Source organism: Uloborus diversus, chromosome 7 (assembly GCF_026930045.1).
Source record: "Uloborus diversus isolate 005 chromosome 7, Udiv.v.3.1, whole genome shotgun sequence".
Taxonomy (NCBI): domain Eukaryota; kingdom Metazoa; phylum Arthropoda; class Arachnida; order Araneae; family Uloboridae; genus Uloborus; species Uloborus diversus.
In genome coordinates this window covers 171,918,282-171,938,301 of record NC_072737.1, presented here as the reverse complement: position 1 = coordinate 171,938,301, position 20,020 = coordinate 171,918,282, and the positions used below count along the sequence as shown (strand labels likewise).

The 20,020-nt window shown below is 31.6% G+C and overlaps 1 protein-coding gene across 1 annotated transcript in view; it reads right to left on the bottom strand.

The window, feature by feature from the left end:
- Positions 1 to 6,637: 6,637 nt before the first annotated feature.
- The window catches only part of LOC129225783 (neuronal membrane glycoprotein M6-a-like), a 35,336-nt gene continuing 21,953 nt past the window's right edge, over positions 6,638 to 20,020 (bottom strand). Inside the window, exons 6-7 of the mRNA XM_054860291.1 lie at positions 19,433 to 19,498; positions 6,638 to 11,118 (exon numbers count right to left, since the gene is read on the bottom strand). Coding sequence (XP_054716266.1) covers positions 10,990 to 11,118; positions 19,433 to 19,498 — 195 coding nt within the window. The 3' untranslated portion in view covers positions 6,638 to 10,989. The remainder of the gene's footprint in view (positions 11,119 to 19,432; positions 19,499 to 20,020) is intronic.

Genomic DNA, 20,020 nt, shown 5'->3' with positions numbered 1-20,020 from the left:
AAATTATTTCTCCCTTCACCTACCTCAATAAAAAGGAAAATATTTTTTCACCTTCCCTTAAAAAATGAAGTAGTTTCTACATTTGTCTGCTCAACCTATTCACTTGCTTTTAATAAAAACTTTTAAGTTTCGTTCATTTTTTGTTACAAAAAATTGAACATGTAGGGGAAAAGGGGACATATGTGAACAATTCTTTTGATTGATAGGAGTTTAGTAAGACCTCATTTGGAGTATGCTGTTCAGTTTTGGTCGCCTTATCTGAAGAAAGATATTTTTGTATTGGAAAGGGTTCAAAGAAGGGTAACTAAATTAGTAAGGGGACTCTCAGATTTAGATTATGATACCAGACTTAATAGGCTTAACATGTACAGCCTGGAGCAAAGGAGAGTCAGAGGGGACATGATTCAGTTATTTAAATTTATCAAAATGAAAGATGTAAATGGATTAAATTTTTTCGGGAAAAGCAGAACAAGGGGTCATTGTTTTAAGCTATTTAAATCTCAGGCTAACTTGGAAATCAGGAAAAACTACTACTTTAGCAGGGTTGTGGGCACTTGGAATAGCTTACCGGAAGAGGCGGTAATGAGCAAGGGAGTGGATAGCTTTAAGAGGGCCATTGATCTTCATTGGGGACTAATTAATTGACTAGGACCAGCCTAGCTGGGCCCAGAGCCTGTTGCTGGTCGTCACATTTGTATTTGTATTTGTATTTCTTTATTTTTCAAAAAACATTATCAGTTTCTCGACGCAGAAGTGTCCCCATGATTGAATAAACTTTTCTTTGTGCCATGGATTTTTTTTTGGGGATTTTTAAAAAATATATATTTTTTACTTTATGGTATTTTTAAAAAAACGTCTTCAGTTGTTCACTTGTGCCCCTATAGGGGGCTCATGTGAACAATTCTGGGAGCACATATGAACACGGGTAACAAATACGTTGAAGGGTTTGTAACCTATACTACGTTAGTTTCAATTGTACAGTAATTGTCCCACTAAGAAAATATTTTTACCCGAATATACATATAACTGCTCACTGTCAAATTCTAAAGTCTCCTAGCCTGTTCTAATCACTGAATAGACTAGAAAAAAACTTATATGACTACATAATACAAAGAAGTTTTTATTATGTTAAAGTGAATTCCAGCGGTAACGGAAGGACGGTTTTTTACAAAAACAATCGATGAATTTCTGTCTGTCAGCATATCAAAATACATATTTTTTCAAAAACTAATGCATAGACTTTTATACACATCATAGTAAGTTGCTAAAAAAAGCCAAATCCAAGAATTTTTCGATGGTAATTTTTTTTTTAAATCAAAGTTAAAAAACGGTTACAGAAGGACATTTTAGTGACATGAATTTTTTGCGCTATCATGTTTTCCCCAAAAGCTCAGCTAAACTATAAAAGGGAAAATTGTATAAAAATCAGAACATAGACGAGAGGGTTCAATCATTGCAATTCCACCTCTAGTTTTAAAAAATAATCATTTTAAGCATATAAATTACGTATTTGTTAAGGGTAACGGAAGGACAAAAATTCCAAAGCAATTAAACTTGGTAAATTTCAATTAAAAAACATTTATGCAGCTAATACAGCAGTCTGAAATAATATCTAATGCCTGAGCCATCTGTTATAATTTCGAATTCTTTAAATACTTACTAATTTTATCAGAATCCATAGAACATTTATCTTCTTTCTCAGGAAATACAAAGATCATTCCCACATTATTATGCATTCTCAAACAAGCTATTTCTATTCCTTTATCTTCTATATGAAGTATCTGTCCCAATATTGTTCTTTGTTAATTTCTTTCCCCTCCATCCAACTAACAAAGCTTGTTCAAATATTAATGAATCATTTGGCATATTCTTTATGATTTTGTGTTTTTGATTCAGCTGTATCTTTAATTTTAACATTATTTATAACTGTCCTCATTCTGTTGACTTTAAAGTGAAATCTCCTCTGATTTGTTAGAATAGATTTGTTGAAGTACTTACTACATTCAATAACATAACTTGTTATAGGGTTCAAATAGTGCTTATTTTGTGTGTCAGGATGAGAATGGATATGATTCTATCTTTGTGAAAGTTGATTTCTGAATTTATTGATCTCTTCGTAGTACGTTTAACAGTTAAACCAGTGCTCTCAACAGTCCTTTCCTGTGACTTGTGGCAGCTAATCTGAAAGCAGTTTCAATATTATATTGTTCCAATATAAATTTCAAGTTTGTAAGCAAATGTTTCTGCTTGAATGGCTTGTCATATCACAAACATGTCGTACCAAAATGATTTTCACATGCTTAGGAATTTTTAAGAGTAGTTTTCATGATTTTCATTAGATACAATAGAAGAAACAAAATCACAAACTTTTTTTTAAAAATTCAAATAAAAGTTTATTTTTTAAATAAAAGCACTTATAATCTTTGTTCAAATGTTACTTACATATGTTTTAAATGTGACTACTAACTTTAAACAATAGTTTTTTTTTCTACAGTAAAACCTTGTAAGTTGACCACCTGTCTAAGTTGACCGCTTTTTTCAGGCACGGAATTAGTCCTTATCATATAAATCAACCTCTGTAAGTTGACCACCTGTTGAAGTTGACCACTAAAGTTGTGCACCGCAGGTGGTCAACTTACACAGGTTTCACTGTACTAGCATTCTTAAATATTACCTGTATCAGCTTATGGGTAAATGTCCTTCCGTTACCAATTAAAAACCATATAAGTTAAATATATATTAAAATTTTAACTATGTCCCCTTGACAAGGGATAAAATTCTGCTTTGCATAAAAAAAACATTAGTTTCTATATACACCATAGGTTTTTGGTGAACTAATTGAGATGTAGTATTTTTGGTAACGGAAGGACATCAAATTGTCACCTCAGTAATGGACCTATTTCATGGTTGAAATAAAAGAAATTTGAAATTACTTACCAAGAAGTTTAACTAGACATTCAAAAGATAAAAGTTAACCTAAATATTATTTGATGATGATAAGTTTATTTAAATTACAGTATGTAACAAAACAGATTTTTGTGCTCTGTAAAACCATAAAAAGAACTTGATTTTGCACTTGATTTTCTGAAAGTCATCAAACTATTTGGAAACGAGCTGATGTGTGCATCACATGACTTCCTTTTACTCCAATTTAATGTCATTTTCTCATTACTGGCAGTTTTAATGTGATTCAATAGTTTACTCTCTAAATATCACCAACAGTGGCCAAATTGAAACCAGATTATTAAAAAAAAAAAAAAATCGCCGAATTTGTCGCCAAGTTGGCGACAAAACTTGGAGACCAAAAGACTGGTGATATATCGCCAAGTGTCCGCCAAATTATAACACCACGTGAGTTTACATCGAAATTAAAAATGATTTCCCCCCCAAAAAGGGGCAAAAGACCCCCTTTGAAGTATACGAATGCAACCAAAAAGGAAGGTGCACAACTAGACCCCACTAGGAGTCTATGTACCAAAATTTCAACTTTCTAGGACATTCCGTTCTTGAGTTATGCGACATACATACACACATACGCACATCCATACGTACATACAGACGTCACGAGAAAACTCGTTGTAATTAACTCGGGAATCGTCAAAATGGATATTTCGGGTGTCTGTACGTTCCTAGGCACATATCCACGTGTGGTCAGGTTGAAAAAAAAACTCAACATTCATTTGGGGGAGAGCAAAAATGTAAATTGAGGCCGATTTTTGGGTGAAAATTTTTTTGCGAATACAATACTTCCTTTTTTGTAAAAGGAAGTAAAAACAGGTTAAGATTCAAGAAATTCATTTATTTCTGAAGAGCATGGTATATGACAAGTGGCAGAATATTAGTTTTTAAAATTCAAGTGTCGTGTTACCTTTTTTTACTTCCTTTTACAAAAAAGGAAGTAATGTATTCGCCCCCCCCCCCCCCCCCAACAACTCCTCTGCCTACTGATAGCTCTCTATTGAAAGAAATAGACTTGCTCAAGGCCATAGCTCTTCTTCTCAGAGGCGAAGTCCCTTTTTCGGGTCCCTAATCAGGATTGTCAGGGGATAAAAGGTTTTCAAAAACGTAGATAATTTACTACGTTTTTAGTAAATTATTTAGTTTCCGGGCATTGTTGTCATAAATGAAGAGTAAAAGCTGTAAATAAAACGTTAAAGTAAGATTGCCAACGTGTGAGCTAATCAGGGTTGCTAGAGGCTAAAAGATGCCCAAAAAATGAGTACAGTAGACCCTCGTTTTACGCGATTTCAATTATACGCGGTGTTGGAACTGAAAATAAAGAATTTGAATAATTGAATATTCTCAATGTTTTGTGTTCATATTTAATTACTAACGTTGTTTATATAATGTTTATGCAAATTAACCTTGTTCTATTTTTCTAATGGCTTTTACTTTTGGTGTGGCAACAGTGTTGTCTAATGTATAAAACTGCCAGTGTTGTGGTAGGGCCGTGGTAGCCTGATCGGTAAGGCATTGGACTCGGGGCCGGAGGGTCTCGGGTTCGATCCTCGCTGGTCGAAGACCCACCGTCGTCATTAAAGGGGACTGGGCGACGTTAAATATGCTCGTGGTCTCAATGTCCTCCTAGTGAAACGATACCTCTGGGGGTGCTAGCACCAGGTAGCTATTAGCTCTTGGACTAGTTCTAAATTCTCATTAACTGTTCGATCCGGTGATGGTGCTGCCATCTATCGGTATATAAAATAATGGAGGCAAGGCACTTAGTATGCAGTCCTCGACATAAATACAGTTGAAGTCAGTTGTGACTCTAAATAGGAAATAGTGTTGTGGTAGTCAGTACTTGTTTTTTCATTTTCTTCACGCGTGTGTAAACTAACCATGCTTTTAATTTGTTTTTAAATAAATAGTTTTGTTAAAGTTTAGCGTTGTCTCTCGAGTTTAAATTCAGTAAAATAATGAAGTAAGAATCTAGGACATTGAATCAAATGTCCCGTACCTGCAACAAGTTAAATACGTTTAGAGTTAACACGCGGTTTAAAATTTGACACTTTATTTTATTTTAAGTGGATGCGGAAATCCAAACAGATAACATTTTCTTCTCTTTCAAAATCCAAACCCCAAAAGATTGCAGATTACACGTAATAAACTGCATTTTGGCGTGCTAATAACCGAGCTTGGGCCCCTGGAGACATTTTATGCAATTGGTTCCAGATCTCCTTTCCAGAAGTAAAGTTATCTAACTCACACAGTTCAGAACTCACTGGAACAAGAGCTTTTAGGAGTGACAAAGAAGGGCAAAAACCAACTAGAATACCAACATCGGTGACACACAGCCAAAACCGTTCGTATTGAACATTTTAAGATATTCCTAGACAATAGAAATGATCTTTCCGATTTGTGAGTGAAGGAAGATTCTATAATGGAAATGATGCAAGTGATCATGGATGCGTTAATGCTCTGCAAAGAATTACAGAGAAAAATTCTTAAAAGACTATCATAGCCAGAATTTCTTTTAAACAGAACATGAAATTAGTTTGTTTTCTTCATGCATGTTGTGCATAAAAATCGATATAAGTATACATTAAACTTGTTATACTATACAATTAGTCATCACTAGAATGAAGTATTTTTCATCTATTTAACCTAAACCCTATTTTTACACTACTATTAGGTCTCAATTTACGCGGTTTCGATTTACCCTTCATTTCGGTGGAACGTAACCCCTGCGTAAAACGAGGGTCTACTGTAATTTACTCTCATCGAGTTTCCACATAAGGTAGGTAAAAAACATTACAAAACCAACGGTATAGGGTTGCCCAAGCAAAAGTGGTCCAGTCATTGGGTTGCCATTGTTTTGAAGTTTCAATATTGATACTTCGAATAGCAACTACCCTATGATTGGACCACTTTTGCTTGAACAACCCTATACCATCTGTTTTGCACATTAAACAGAAATGACATAAGTCCGGGACTTTTGTCCTTTCAGCATGAAACGAAAATTTGGCCCTTAAAGAAAGGCCCTTGTTGTACAACGATTCACTTCCCTTCTATGCTAGTCAAATGCTCTACATGCAAATATGGTAAAATCAAAGCTAACTGAATTTTTAAAAAAAAATGCGACACATGCCCTTTCTGAAATAATTAATTTATGGACAGTCGCTTGCACCACATTTGCTCTAAATGGATTTGTATTATTCATAAAACTAGTTTTCAAATGATTTGTCATTTATTGCATACCTTATTTTAATTTGATCTATTGCCAGCATTCAGACATTTTTGTTTGAGAAAACAGGTTTACCTTAACAAAATCTGCAAAGCAAAGTGAAGAAGGAAAAAAAAATATCGAAAGTACTGAATTGCCACCGAGCATTAAATGAGTAATATTGATTAGAATTTGTTGTTGTTCGGATCATAGTTAATGTTGATAATTTAATATATTTTGAAGTTCTGAAGAAGTTTTCTGAAGTTGTAATTGGAAATGTCTCTTAGAGCTTTAAGTTGAACTAAATTTGACAAGCTCATAACAGTCACAAGTAAAAATTAAATTATTTGCTGTCAAAAAAGATATGTTCAAGCAAATAAAGTACAATACTAGCACATATTTTTTTTAAAAAAATGGTGCTTGATTATTTTTTAATTAAAAAAACGACACTTTTCTAATTTCAAATGTCTTTATTATACATAAAAGTAGATATGCAAAATTGCAGTATAAAAATAGATTGGACTATATGCTATAAAAAGTAATTGCACATATACAAAAATAGCAAGAAAAAAAATCCCATTTTCCAGTGATGATTTAACGAAGTATAGAATGTAGAAGAGGAAATTTACTAATGATTTGTTCATGAATTATGTTAGGTAAAACTAACTAAACAAACAAATACTAGAAAGTTTCTTAAAAATTATAAAAGATATTATTTCATTGCTAAACATTATAAATATGATTGTTATTTAAAGAATTTATTTTTTATGACTGGACCTCCTACTGATATGGTTAAAGCAGAAAATTAGGATCACAATACTTGGAATGATTCAATGGTTTTACACTAACAATCTGTAATACATAGAAAATACAAAACATGCTGTTATAGCCTTTTTTTTTTTTCGATGCTAGATGATGCAGTTAAATATCATTATTCTACTAGCCACATGAAAGTATGACAGAGCAATGAAAAGGAAGAATGCATAAATGCGAGAAAACAGTCAGCATGCATTTGATTATCTTTGTATTAAATTTTCAGGTCAAAAATTTCTTGTCAGAAATCTTTCTATTTTGATAAACTTTTTTCTCATTCGTATAAACAGAGTCCTTCTGAATATAGATTGTTGGAAAGAAAACCTATGCACTAGAAATGTGTGACTTTCAAAAATGTTTAGAGGGACAGCAAAGAATCTTAAAAGATAGATAATTGAAGGGCCACGGGGAAGAATGAGCATAGTCCACCATGCTCAAATTTCCCTCATTACGTTTGTAAGCTTGAAATCTCAAATCGTTTCCAAGTTAGCCTCATTCTTGCTTGTTAAAACTCACTCACTATGATGATTCTTGCCTGAATAATATTTCTCTTGAATACTGTCTGTAATAATCTAAGTGTTCCCATAGATTAACCAGAGATTTTTAGAAAAATGGACTTTGATCGCTCTTTTCCCGTAGCCGTTCAATTAATTAACAGCTTGTGGTGCTCTTGTACAAGATAAGGTTTTAAAAGAAAAAAAAATCCCAATTACAATAAGTTAAAAAAAATTTTGCATTGAAATCACAAGGATATTGCAGCTTTTTTAAACTGCATAAGCAGTTAACAAACTTTATACAAAGAAATAATGACATTAAGATGAAGTGAATTTTTGAAATATGATTTAAACTATTATTGAAATGCAAAAATTGAACTGCAAGTTAGGTTCCACGTTTTAATACGCTATACAGTCATCAGGATTTTCCTTTATGCAGTTTTTATGGCACAAAACTTAACAAGAGTTTTCACTAGTCAAGAGAGAGTCATATTTTAAATAAATTTTTACAAGATTGGATTTGATAATTAAACAAAATAAAAGTGGCATCAAATGCAACTTTGATCAAAAACTCATTGTACTGAACAAGCTAACAGTAACAAATCCAAGTAAATGAATGAAAAACAACGGAAACAACTCTTTCCACACACAGACAAAATGCAAAACTACAGCTTTATAAAATTAGTCCTAACGATTTTAGAAGCCAGGGTGGTAGGCTCCTCTTTTAGTGTCGTAACACAGTAAAATCTCACAGCTGCCATCTTTTAATCCCGCAGGTAACTTTTCAAGGAAAGTGACACACAAGCGAAAAGAAGGAGCAATAAGTTTTAAAAGTCACTCCCATGTTTTGAGGCGACATCTTTCAACAAAAATTAGTTTATACATTACAAACTTAATAACGTTTTTTCTAAATTTACTAATAGCTGTAGTCTAGACACCTTGTATAAGCAAAAAAAAATTTTTTTTTTGTCTTTTGTAGCTAAGCTGCCAATTAGGGATGCGCTGCTTCACTTTTCCAGTTGTACTATAATTTGGTGTATACACACACCATAAGGACCCATTTATAGGGTAGGCAACCATTCACAACACAATAACACATTCACACAAAGAAAGGACAAGGACAGAAGAGAGAAAGTACATCCATGCACGAGAGCCAGGATTCGAATCCGGGACCTCTTCATTGCAGTCAGACTCCTCTGACAACTACACAAGGGGGCAGCAAAAACCAATAACAATTAGAATTGAAAACATGTGTCTCAATGTTACAAAGCAACAAACAACCTCTACAGTGCATAAAATCCCACTATTTATTGTGATTTGCAACTTTAAGGTTATGCTTCAATTTGCTGTGCAAACCTTAACATTTTATTTGTACTACTATGTATTTTAAAAAATATATAAATCAAGAAAATGTAGACTCAGCTTTTCAATGATAAAAGAACACTGAGAGGTCTTCATTATTGTAAATAGTACTATTTGAAGAGTTAAAAATTTATTTTCAAATGTCATTAAGATATTTCAATGAACTTTGCTTGTACTCCTGATAAGCTTTGAGGACAAGAAATTGTGATGGGGTGCTTCTAAGAAAAACTTCTTGCATTGTTGACAAGAACACAAACTGAGGCTTGAATGGAATAACTTACAGAAATACAAAAATGGAAATAGTTTAATAAAAATACTTAATGCATTATGCAAATAATAAGCAAAAGCTAAATTTTTGTGCTGATTTTTTTGGTTAAAATTTTCAATTAATGAAATAGGTAATATGCAACTACTGAAAGAAATATATTATATGAAAAATGAAATGATATGGCCATGGAGTGTTGCTGTATGATGGGATCTCTTAAGGAGCTCCACATGTCTAAACCAAAAGAGTAAAATCAAAATGGAGCATCATCATGCATCACCCCACTCAAGGGAAAGCATTGCTAGCATGTTGAAAGAAACTTGAATATTTCACGTTTTCTTATGAAACAAGTAGAATTAGAGAGAAAAACTTTGTGAATAATTTTTATAGAAGCTTTGTCTTCTAATGCAGAGGTCGTGGGTTCGATTCCTGCCGTGTTATTTCCTTCTTTTGTGTTGTAAATCTTTGTGTGTGTCGAGAGACAACGCGTTTAGTACGCAGTCCTCTATGTGGGTGAAGCTGTGTAGTTTCTGAATAAATAAATAAATCAATATAAGGTAAAACACCCGTAGTGGCCAGTACTTAAGTAATGGCCACTTCAAGGCTTATGTGTGAAAAAATAGGATTCCAGGTCTCCCAATGGGTTCAAAAGGCCATCAAACATGCAGGAGGTTTTACCTCCTGCGAAGCACTGACCACTATTGGGGTGTTTACCTCATAATACGTCATATCCCGTTTCTATAAAGCATTTGCTTTAAAGGTAAAGAAATAAAACAAATTTTAGGAGGATGTAGCCAAGAATAATGAATAAATTTGTGAGATGTCTTTACACAATATAATTTGAAAGCAAATTTCTTTGATATTGCATACAAGGGAAATTGCTTCGATTGATTTAAAATCATTAGAAGAAAGGGAGGTCATAGGTACAAGAAAACATTTACTGGCAGCAATTGGATGACCATAATATAAAAAAGTGGATTTTTTTCCCCTTTAGCAACAAAAATCATCTCAGAAAATGCTTGCGTCTCAATTTAGACACACCACTTTTTATATAATAATTTATAATTCATTTGAAAATCAACATAGTACATCAAACTGTTTCATAATTTATAACATGAAATATTTTAATGATTGTAGGTAAAACTATTTCTTCTTTAAATAAATTTCACAAACAAATAGTTGCTTTTAACACTTGTGCTAAACATAGACAATAAAATGCATGAGTGTAAAACAAAAGTTAATGGAATGTCAAGTCAACAGCTACTTGTGCAACATATTTTCATAATATGTGCTACACATTTACTATAAATATGTCAATGATGAAACAGCTGAGCAATAAATAAGACATGATCTTTAAACTACATGCTATTTTTTTTTTAAAGATATAAATACTTGGATCTACACATAGTTACAATACAATCACATTTAAGTATTTGTGAGTTTTGTCCATGCAAAAAAGTACTTTATGACAAGATCTATGTTTCAGTTAATATAATGAAGAAAAAATTGAAAATAAGAAAAACACTTTTAAAAGCTAATTTGTATTCTGTTAAACAGATAAATTCAGCTTATTGTTAGTGAAACTTTAGCTCTGTCAAGACTTGAGCAAATCTGTACATAGATGCATTTCCTTAGTATTTTTTTCACCAGCTTAAATAAATTCCCTTTTAAATAATGTTGATGTATGATAAATTAAATGCATCCGAGGCTTCTAGGTAAAAAAAAAGGATAAAACAAATATAATTCTTTACACATTTCACAGCATAATATGAGAAATGTCAAACTAGATTTTAATACTTTAACCCAAATACATCAACCAATCAATCATCATTTTCATATTCTTTGAAAGTCTGAAAATTTAACAATTCGCAAAGTAACACATAATTAAAAGCTTAAAATCTATTTTTGTTCAGCGTTCCCAATTCGGTATCGTGTAAATACTGTAAATCTTGAAGCTCTTGGAATTTTTCATTATCCATTATTCTTGCATAATTTGCAGATAAGCACATCAAATAGTGTATCTGGGAAAAAATTTTTTAAAAATTACTTGATTTACAAACAAGGAAGTTGTAGGAGGAAAAAAAAATATAATACCTTGAAGACAGCTAATAAATTCTATATGATATGCAGTTTCTGCATAATATTTGCATGTTTTTCCTAAATTTATCAATATAACTTTTCTAGTTATGAATTAATTTTTATGAAACTTTTGAAAAATATAAAACAGAATATTTCAGCTATTACTGAAAAGAAAAGTGTAATAAATATTACACATCTTTTTTTAATGCTGAATAATCCACATAGGAGGCAGTGAGAAGCAAAGGGATGTAAGAGGCAGAATTAAAAATTTTAGATAACCAGTACACATGCTTAGTGTACCTTGGGGCAAGAGATGGTACTAGCAGCATTAGTAGTTGCTGCTATACAGCATGATTTAGAAAAAAATTCAATGAAAGCCTACCTAGGATGTTAAATGTGGTTTACTCAAAACTTGAAAATGTCCACTTACATCACTTTGCTTCTCACTGCCTCACATGTAATTTTTTATACACATTACTTTATTCACCCAACAAAAGGTTCATGTTAATTGTAGAGCAAAATGAAATGAAGCACTGTATAAATGAAAATAAAGAACAAAAAACTGCTTAAAAAAGAATTCAAGTAAAAATAATAAATGCCAAGAAAAGGAATTAACTGTTAAAATGAAAGCACAAGTATTTGAAGTAAATTAATGTCTCCAAATAAACACATTTTAATTCACCGAAGACAGAATTAATTCATTTGAAATTAGTGCTAATGACACCACTCTTTTCCACAACTGTGGGACACCACAACAAACAAACATAATAAAACTAGTGCTACGGCAGAGCAAGTTCTCCAAGATTGGTTAGAATTTAAATGCTGGCATATGAGTAGTCTTTAAGAGCAATAATCTGAGAGAGTGTCACGCCTGTGATTAATGCCATATTAGATTTTTTTTCAAAAAATTACCGACTGTTATTCATCTTGTTAAAAGACCAAATCCAGAATTTTTGTTCCAAAATTGAGTAGTTCAGTTTCTACAGGCGTTTAAAGACTTGTGTGTGGTATTAAAAATTAAGTGGAATTTTAATACATAGAAATTGCTATGTGAAACAATTCTTTCTGAAAACAGTTTATTTTCAATTTTTTCTTGTGTATGAAATATAGAAGGGTCTAACTTTATATAATAAAGCACTTGTGGCAACTACAGTTGGCTCTCTGTTTAACGACTTTCAGGGGACCACAAAAAATCGTCCTTAAGTAGAAAACATCCTTAAGTAGAAAATGTCCTTAAATAGAATGCTTTTAACACTACAGTGGACCATCTGGGACCGTGAAAAGTCGTCGTTAAATAGAGAAAGTCGTTAAATCGAGCGTCGTTAAACAGAGAGCCTACTGTAGTTGCCCCAAGGTCAATGAAGGTCACCAAAAAGTGACATTTTTGAAGTTTTTTAGTATTTTTGAGGCTTAAAAACAACTTGCACCTCTCAATTGCCATGGCAAGAGTAGTATCTTCTGAAAGGCAAGTACAAGCAGTCTTAAAAAATTTATAAATTTTTGCGCCAAGTTCAATGTTCTTTCAGTTGCATTAGACTGGCATCAGAAAAACTTTTCAAGAAGCATTTAATACAACCAAGGCAAATTAACAGATGCAATATAACATTAGATTATGCATGTGTAATACTAATATAAGAATATGGTGAAATTTATTATAGAATTACAATATTTAAATAAAGCTAATTACTGCAATTTTAACACTAAATTGTATTTTAGTTTATGGAAAATAAACAAAATCTAACTAAATAAGAAAATGAATATTCATATAATTTTGCCAATAGTAATCTTTTAGAAGTGCATAAGACCTAAAACAGTTTCTCTTCCTTGAAAAGATATTTACTTTTTCAATCTCTCAAAAGTCAAGTTGGGAGTAAAGATTTTTTAGAGGTTTAAGTCCAATCAATAATGCATTAAATAGTGAAACCACATATCAGTTTAATGCTGATGCTTCAAATTAAAAAAAAAAAAAAAAAACTATTTGTAAGGTATACTACTATTTATATTTTACAAGATAAAAAGATGCATTTATATTTGAAAGATATTTTCAAAATCAGAAACTTCAGCTGAATTTAATAAAGTCACCAGTATATGACTCCTTGTCTATTTGAAAATAACTTTTCTTTGCTTTTTCCGACTCCATTTGTACAATGTGATACAAAATAAACAAACACTCATGTTTCAGAACTCGTTCCAAGTTGCCTCCTTCTTTACTCACGGATCGAAAAAAGCCCTGGAGAAATACCCCTTTTTAAAGCAAAAAAACTTGAGAATGGTACTTTAACAAGTCTACAAGATGTTATATTAATAATTATTGACGTAATTGTCAGAAAATTGGGGAAAAAATTTTGGATGTGTGGAAAAAATAGTGCAACGAAAAAATCGGATTTCTGATATTACTAGATGGAAAAAACAGCGGAATTCCGGTAAAATTCAGTAAAAAGTAATCAGTCGTATTGGATTGGCGATAGCAGAAAATCTTTAAGGTCATGAAGAATTTAAAAAATAAAGAGTTAATAGGAGTAGATAATAACAAAATCCAGGAGTTTTAAGGGCCCTTATTTTCTTTTCTTAAAAAGCAGAAGTTTATAAGGAGTTTGCAAGGAGGTAAAATAACTAGCAGCGCTAAAGAGAGTGAGAGAGAGAGTGAGAAACCAATACTTTTTCATCATCTTGATTAAGTATACAGCAAGTCAGAGGCTTCAACTCCTTCCCCTGCACAAACTGCTGTTTCTTAACGAGTATGGACAAGTCAGTCACAGTCCTATCTATGCTCAAGCAGTGAGTATGTTTAAGATGGCTGTTGTGAGAGAAACCATCCTGTTGGAGAGGTTATCTCGCAATGACATTGAACATATTCAGCCTGTCATCCTAAGAAGGAGACCTGATTCTCTTTGGGGATCATATGTCAAAAATACTGGCTTCTTAGCAAAAATAGTATTCGGAAGGCTTTTGGTCTTCTTACTGATATTTACACCTTAAAGCAGCACTGTGCTATAATGGGTATCAGTAATGATCCAATTTGAGGAGGTTACCTCTTTAATGAGAAAACTATTACTCACACCCTGTATGATTGTGAAGTGTTTTCTGCCTATAGGTCTGAACACCTTGGTTATCATTTGCCTGAACCATGGGAGATTCATGATATTCCTATTGGGTGTTTGCTGAATTTTACTTCAGCTGCTGGTCTGTTTTAAGACTTCTGTTTGGGGACTAGTACAATAGACTTGTGGTCGCAGTGCTTGGTTTGGTTGAACCCCCCTTTCTTTCATTTTATTATACTGAGTATACAGCAAAAATTAAGATGTAAAAATGCCTTAACCTAGTTGGTTACATCTACTACTAAGCATATTTAAACACTTTAATTTTCCAAAAAAATTCTTGAAATTCCAAAATTAATATTCTTTTTCATTTTCATTCAAACCAATAATTTCAGCTAAATGTTAGGGTCAATTTTGAAATATTTTTATAGTTTACGACGCTAAAACACTAATTTTGCTTGTCACTAATAGTATATACGTTAAAGTTCAACTATCGTTTTATTATTTATTTCTTAGTTTTCCCTATATGTAATCAAGATTTATGACAAAGTTAAATTATTAGATCCTATTACAGAGTTGATTTTGTTTGTTAAATACGTTTTTTTGTTAATTTATAGTATATTTTCATTTTATTCTAGTTTTCAATTTGACACCATAAATTTTGTTTCTTTATGAGTAAATAATAACCATGTTGCAATAATAAATGCTTGACTTGCATTTAAAACACAAAAGAGCATTTAAAACTTTTGCCTCCAGGCTCAAGTCTTCTTGTACAAAGAAGACTTGATTCTTTTACAAAGTTTCGGCTTTTTTTACAAACACAGTTGGCTCTCTGTTTCACGACGCTCTTTTAACGACTTTCTCTGTTTAACAACGGCTTTTGACAGTTTCAGATGATCCCCTATAGTGTTAAAAGCTTTCTATTTAAGGACGCTTTCTACTTAAAGATGATTTTTTGTGGTCCCTTGAAAATCGTTAAACAGAGAACCAACTGTTTTTTTTTTGCAATAAATTTTAAAAATGGCGTAGCATTTTGATGGATAAAAATCTCTTCAAAGTATATAACATTAGATGCTCCATTGAGTCAAACAAAAGTTATAAGCTCCAACATAAAAGGGGATCATATCAACTGTCTCCAGTCTCGCCTAAATGTTGTTAATGCCACGTGTAAAACAAAATAAATATCAAAATTGTCAGTTACAGAGCATTAAAATACCACTTTATAATGCAAGCTTTATGATTAACATAACAGTAAGTAGGGAAAGTAGCATTAAAAAGCAAGAAGTCCAGACTACAAAAACAGGCTAAGTTTTAAAAAATTTCAAAATTTTTTAAAGCATTTCACCTCAATGGATTTTACTGTTATGGTAAGACATAATAGATTATAATAATAGCAAAACGATTATTTCAATACGTTGTTTGCGCCAGAAGTCACGCTAGTTTGAATATTGATAAAATCTGCCATTTTTCCACACTTCAGTCTAATGTAATTGAAAGACATTGAACTTGCCACAAAAAGTTACAGATTTTTTAAAAGTGTTTATACTTGCCTTTCAAATGACACTACTTTGCCATGACAACTGAAAGGTGCAAGCTGTTTTTAGACCTCAAAAATGCTTTAAAAAAAAAAAAAAAAAAAAACAGGAAACCGCCATTTTTACGTGACTTTTATTGACCTTAGGCAACTAATCGCCGCAAATTTATTGTTTATTTTATTAAGTTACATGTTTCAATGTTTCATACACACAACAAAAAAAAAGGAGGTAAACTGTTTTCAGAAAGCATTGTGGCACATAGCAATATCTATGTCTCAAAAATCAGTTTAATTTTAAATACCGAATCTTTAGGGGCCTGTAGAAACTGAACAACCCAACTTCAAAACGAAAAATTCTGGATTTGGTCTTTTAATAAGATGAATGACAGTAGGGTTTTTTTTTTTTTTTTTTGAAAAAAATCTAAGATGGCATGAATCACCTCATAATGCTAGGTGTGACTGTTTCTCCGATTCTTGCTCTTAAGAGTATTAAATTAAATTGAAAGGAATTTTTATTAATACAGAAGTTACGACTATTTAACCTGGAATTTAAAAAAATAAGTAAATTCACATACGATTGAAGAAAGAAATTGAATGATTATTCTTTTTAACTAATACTTTTGAAGAAATTGGGCATAGCTTACTATGACATATCAAAAAATGTTACATTACTGAAACATACAATAATATAAATGTTCACAGTAACTAGACATTAATACTAGTAATAATCAAGAAACTATTTCCTTCCTTAAATTAAGCAACATTGTAAATTATTACTGTTGACTGTTTATTTCGATAAACCATAATGTTCTATTAGTGTTTCTCTTACTCTTCATTCTTATATTATTTATTTTAGCATATAATCATTTCCTTACACTAAAGATGGGGTAGGGCTCTAGCAGTTAAAAATATTATGCATTTATAAAAGCTATAAATTTAACTATAGAAAAAAAGAGACAAGTTCAAACCAAGTACCGCAAAACGTGTCTGGTAGCAATTATCTCGAAGTATAATCAGCTTGGTACATTAAAAAAAAGAAACAAAAAAAATTTACTTTACATCTTTAGTACAATAAAACACACATAAATATAAAAATAAATAGCAGAAACTATATGATAAGCAATAATCATATCCTGCATTTTCCTAGTACACATTGGGAACAGGTTTGGAACACTTAAATTCAGAAAACTGTTCTAGTTTGAATGTGCAAAAAAAATGCGTTCCAAAGTGTTCCCTCAAAAAGAAAGTGTTTCGAAATGTGTTCCACTCAGGAAATGTAAAATTTAAACTTAAGATTACATTTGAGAACAGACTGGGCACATTTGAGAGCGGATAGAGAACACATTTAGGTACAATTGTATGAACATCTCTTTCTTTAATAATAGACCATAAAATCTCTTCAATATGATTTTACTAAAAATTTTGTTGCAATGAATTGTGGTCAGTTGATCTGACAAGTGCTGTCAAAAAGGATTGGATTCCCTGGTTAAAGACTTCATTTCCTGGCCGCAGTTGAAAGTTGTCCAGCAAGATTTATGTAAAATTAACAGCAAAAACTACTGGTGATCCATAAGTAATGTGAAATGTTTTCGAAAAGTAGGAACATGTGTCCGAGTTCAAAAAATGTTAAAAATGGGAGTTGAACCAAATAAGTATCATCAGAAGTGATTTGAAAACTTCTTAAAAGCACGTTTGTGTTCAAAAAGTATTGATTTGAAAAAGTATTGATTGATTCAAAAAGATTTGCAGAAGATTTGTGAGAGCAAATAAATACTGGAAATGCGATACATTGCTGGTAATGAAAGAGGTGTGGAGAAACACTAATTGATGACTAAAATAAAATCATTATTTTAAAAACATCAAGCTACCCTGAAAATGTTTTAAAATAATCCATAACATGTTTTAAAATATATCTTGTCCAGTACAAAAATTGAGAAATCAAATCACAATATAACAATATTTCCTTCTTGTGGTAAAGTGTAATAAAATTTCAACTTCTATCAATTCTAAGTCAAAAGAAGAAGAAAAAACGGGGCAAAGATAATTCCTTTTGTGAAGAATATTAGGAAGACTTTGAACCCATTAATAAACAAACTATCTAAAGGGTTTATTTTTTACTTTTAGTTCTGCAAACTCTCTGAATTTTTCAAAATGATTTGTTCTTATACTGAAAAGAAGTGGAGAGTATGAAATTTATTTACTACAATTTTGAAGATCTCCTCTTTTCCACTTGCCACACTTAATGGCAAAGATTGAAATTCTGAAATTAATAACAAGGTTTGGTATGACGATATCTAGAGTTGAATTAATAATGGTACATCAATTGTCTTTGCTTTTTACTTCATAAGAACAAAAGGGTCATCATTTCATCTGTTAAATTATGTGCATTTATATCCCATGAGTCTCCATTGGTCAACATTATTTCCAAATCTTTGCCATCTTTGATTAATAGATAGATCATTTGGAGCATCTTTTAAATCATATTCATTGCATAACAATTAAGAATAATTGACTTATGAACTTATTAAGTCAAATCTGCATTCTATGGCATTTCTCGCTAGATCCATTGTAAAAAAAATCTCTATATTACATTTTCATTTAGACTCATATACGAAATGAATACTTTTTCTCTAAACTTTGTGATGCGGCTGAGTTCACTTCAAATTATTGAGGATGTCAATCTAATTGGATAATTCTGTAGCATCACAGGGCATTTTATTAAAAGACACATCTGACTGAAGATCCTCAAAAAGAAATTTTGGAAGAGGTGGATTGCAGTTCTTGGTCAGTAATAACTTACTGGATTCATGAAATTCAAAATTTTGAACCATAGAATAATACAGCTTAAAAATTTCAAGGTTTAACATTCCAGAAGCCTCATCTTTAATAGTTTTCAATTTTGGAACAATTATTAATGCTAAGAAAAGAATCATAAACTTCCCCTAATTGATACTTTAAGGGTTTATAGCCTGTATTCGGCCTACCCATAGAGTACCACTTCAGTCTTAAAGTATGCCCTTTTACACATTTCAATAATATAGCTCAATGAAAAGTTGATAAAGGAAAGAATATATAAATGTTTTGAGTCATATAAAAAAAGTTTTTAAAAAATGCTACAAGCCTCTAAGGGTGCCATTTGCCATATTTTTAATTACTTGATTTATAGAGTGGTTACATGGAGTCTTGATTGCCAGCAAATTTAACGTCCTGATTCGAGATAGTACCCCTGATTTTTGGTCTCTCATATTGGATCAGTTATCATAAGCTTATTCATCATATCCAGCAAATTTTGAATTTTTCCAACAAAAAGCTTACGTTAATTTCAAAAGTAAACTCATTTGGGTTCAATTTATCAGTTCAGATTTTATAACAAAAATAAATGTCATTAGCTCAATCTTACTGTCATCAGGAGTGCAATCTAGGATTATGTAAATCTTTGGCTTTTTAAATTTTATTAACAAAGTGTAGTTTAATATTTTCAGGTAAAAGAGACACTACATCATTTTGAATGTTTTTTAGATACAGTGCGGTGCAAAAGTTAAAGCACGAAGCAAATTTCAAAGAGAATAACCCAAAGACTACACATTTCAAATGAAGTTTAAGTCTACAAGATGTTAAATTAATCAGAATATTTGCATATTTACATCAAATGGGTGTGTACATAGTGCACACACACATACTTACCAAACTTAGAACCACCAAAAAACTAGCAGATAGAGCAACAAGAAATAATACTTCAGATGTCTCAACCTTCAAAAAAAAAAATACATTACAACTTTAAAATGTATGAAAGTAAAAAGTGGCAGATAATGGTACAAATGGTTTAGAACTAATCAATAAAAACTAAACATTTTGTACATGAAAGAAAAAACACTTTAAAGAGAAATGGTGACTGAAACTATTAGTGTCTGTAAGGAATACAATGGGGTATATTTCACCTCATCAGACACAACTTGCATTATTCATGGTTTACTTTAAATATCAATGAAAAATAATAGAGAATAATTGTACAGCAAATGTTGAAAACGGCAATCTACAGAAGCATACACTTTCAACCCAATTAATCTGCATTGTAAAAAACATTTATGTATCTATGTCGATAGAATAAATAGTCTCCAGATTGGCTGTTCTGTGGATGATGTCATCACTATATGACTCACAGTAGGTAGGCTAGATTTGATGTCACCTGACCTTAATGACATACATCAACATTGTCACATGAGTGCTGATGTCATCACTATGTGAGCGTCACAGGCCACTAGTTTGTTATTA